At 44.4% G+C, this 2,965-nt stretch overlaps 1 protein-coding gene across 1 annotated transcript; it reads right to left on the bottom strand.

The window, feature by feature from the left end:
• Nucleotides 1-828: 828 nt before the first annotated feature.
• Nucleotides 829-2,464, bottom strand: LOC132516078 (putative RNA-binding protein Luc7-like 2). Its single transcript, XM_060142476.1, is given in 3 exon segments — nucleotides 829-1,707; nucleotides 1,710-2,179; nucleotides 2,356-2,464. Coding segments are annotated over 3 exon segments (1,191 nt in total). The 5' UTR covers nucleotides 2,417-2,464; the 3' UTR covers nucleotides 829-1,047.
• Nucleotides 2,465-2,965: the final 501 nt, after the last annotated feature.

Here is a 2,965-nt window from a genome sequence, read left to right as displayed (position 1 = left end):
AAATTTGGACATATGCATATACTCATGAAATCATCACCACGGCCAGTATAATAAATAAATCCTTCATCCCTAAAAGTTTCCTTATGCCACTCTGTAATTCTTTTCTCTAGTTCTTCCCTACCACTACCCCTTGTCAAACAATCATTGGTTTGCTTTCTATCTTATAGATTAATTTGCATTTTCTAGAATTTTACACAAATGGATTTATACAACATGACTCTTTTTTTTTGATGGTGGTGGTGATTTTCATTTTATTATTTTTTACAATAAGGGTGTAATCTTTATACTCCACACACACAAAATAAAACAAGAAGTGCTTATGAAAGAGTCCCTGCCCCCACCCCCATCTCAAAACATCCTGAACATAGCTATTCAATAGAACAGAAAAATCAAGACATGATTGATTTCAAAATTTCAATAAAAAAGCAAAGCATGTAACGCAACAGCTGTTCAACTTCCCACTCTAAAATAGGCACCGTTAGACAAACAAAACTCCCAGTATTTTAAATTTCTCCAGCACACATTCCAGTATAAATGTTCTGAACTGTAATCAGCTAGTAATTAATAATGGGAATAGAACCTTAGAACAGAAGTTATATTGCTTCCCTGCACCCCTTTCTCTTACAATTAGAGGGTAGAGGTATCAGGGGATACAGAGTCAAAGGAAGAAGGATTAAAAAGAAATTCCCAAAGTTGCTGTTTTTTTGGACGAGAAAGGAAGACAGCATTTTACAAATGTTTAAAAAAATCCCAAAGCAAGTAACACAATTCATTCACTATCACTCCTACTAGAAAGAATAAAGACATCAGCATCTTATTATATAAAACTGTACTTTCAGAAGTGTATTACAAGTTCACCAGAAACTATGGATGTAGTTTTAGGCTTCATCAAAGAAAACAAGTTCAGATCAAGTTAGATGCTATACACCTAGCCTAGCTGGATAGGTGTCTGGAACTGCTCACTGTGTCACCCTGAACAGCTGTAAACTAAACAATAGTATGTAACTCCAGAGGAAGCTTAAGGATTGAGGATAGGTACACAGCTAATTATATCTCCCCTGCTTCATGCTCTTCAGAGCTCCTCCTGTCTTCTGATCTGCCATTAGCGCTCTCATAGGACCACTTCTTATCTTTTCGATCTCTGTCACGAGGTGATCTGTCTCTTGAATTCCTGTCTCTGTCACGTGATGCTAAGTCTTGTTCTCTGAATCTCTCTTTTGAGGATCTCCTCCTGGATCGCTCTCTGCTCCTGTCTCTAGAACTGTGCCCACTTCTCTGGTGGCTGTGGCTGCGACTACGGCTGCTGGAGCGGGACCTGTGGCGATGGCGTTTCTCCCGGGATTTGGATCGAGTTCTCCTTTTCCATTCCCGTGACATGGAGCGAGACCTATGTCTGCGATACTCTCTGGACCTGGATCTTTTAGGATTCTTGCTATGTGATCGAGACCTCCTCAGCTTCTCCCTTTCTTCTCTCTCCCTTTCTTCTCTTCTTCTCAGGCGTTCATGGTTTCTTTTCTCCTGCTTCTTAGCTACAACTCTCTTTAATTCTTCAAGCTTCTCTCTTATTTCAATAAAACCCAGGTGCAGTTTACCCCCAGAATGATCAGCCAGTCGTCTGTCATTATCATGAAGACCTAAATAGGCAGAGCAAACTTCACAGACTCGAAGTTTCTGCTGCTGGAAACTGGAAGCTTCCAGCTTCCAGAAACTGGCATAGAATTCCAATAAACTTCCTCTGCTTCTCTTTTCTTTGCCCGTGCTTTCTCTACTTCATCCATTACTTTCTGGGATTCCTCCACATTCCCTTCAGCTCCTAGCTGTTCCACCTTAGCCAACAATTTACCGATTTCATTTAACTCATGAACACGTTCTGCCTTTGCTGCAACTTCAGCACTAATCTCTTCCTGAGTTTCTGCTAATCTTTTCTTAGCCACTTCTGTTCTTCGATCACAATCTGCACTGAATGACTGCAGATGATCCATAGCATCGAGTTCAAAGAAAAAATCTTGTTCTTTGGACGCAATTTCATAATCTGCTCTTAAAGCCAGGTCATGGACTTTCAGACATTCTCCAAGATCTATTCTAGTTCCAGACAGGACATCATGGGGGCAACAATTCAGAAGGTGACTCTTGCATACTCTGTCATCACTGAATTTGATTCGTTGATGAGTAGTATCTCGCGGTACCCTGCTTCCATTTATGCAGTATGCCAGGCATTGGCACGATTTTCAGTGGCACACAGGCGGTTGCCACCACCAGGGCCTTCTGGCCCAACGCAGCAGTGAAAATCCAGTCATTTCAGCTAAATAATATCGTGGACTTGTAAACATGGGTTCATTGGTAAATCCTCTTAGTCGTCCCGGGAGGTGCCCATCAACTGGTCCAGCATCCCGCGCATCTGGGCCTGCGCAGACATGGCGGCGGCATAGCGGGCGGACGGACGGGGGTGGGGCGCAGACCGGGCCCTCTCGGGCGGGGGAGACAAGGGGAAGGGGTCGGGGAAGGTGAGACGCTGTCTCGGTTGCCGCCGCTGCCTCGAGGCGTGCGGAAAAGGGAGCTGGAGGGGTTGCAGGAGAGTCCGGGCTGCGCTCCTCACGACGACGCGTACGTGGAAGGCAGCAGCCCCTGAAAGCGACCCTCGTTCCCTCACTCTCCGTTGGGTTCCTGGGACAGAAGCAATACTGGCTAACCAAGCTCTCGTTCCAACACCGCCACCCGCCAGAAGACGTCAGCCCCCCCTTCAAGCTCTGACGCCGCTCGCCGCCACCGTCGCCGCCAACATGACTTCTTTTTTGGGGTCTGATTTCTTTCACTCAACAAAATTATTCTGAATTTGTCCATGTTGTTAGGTCTGTCAATTGTTATTGTTGTTGTTGTTTTTATTTCTGCGTAGTACTCCATTGTACAGCTATAACACTATTTATTTTGTCACTTGTTGGATATTTCCAGTTCTTGGCTACTACAA

This window comes from Lagenorhynchus albirostris, chromosome 2, assembly GCF_949774975.1.
Source record: "Lagenorhynchus albirostris chromosome 2, mLagAlb1.1, whole genome shotgun sequence".
Lineage (NCBI taxonomy): Eukaryota > Metazoa > Chordata > Mammalia > Artiodactyla > Delphinidae > Lagenorhynchus > Lagenorhynchus albirostris.
This window is presented reverse-complemented; position numbering and strand designations above follow the sequence as displayed.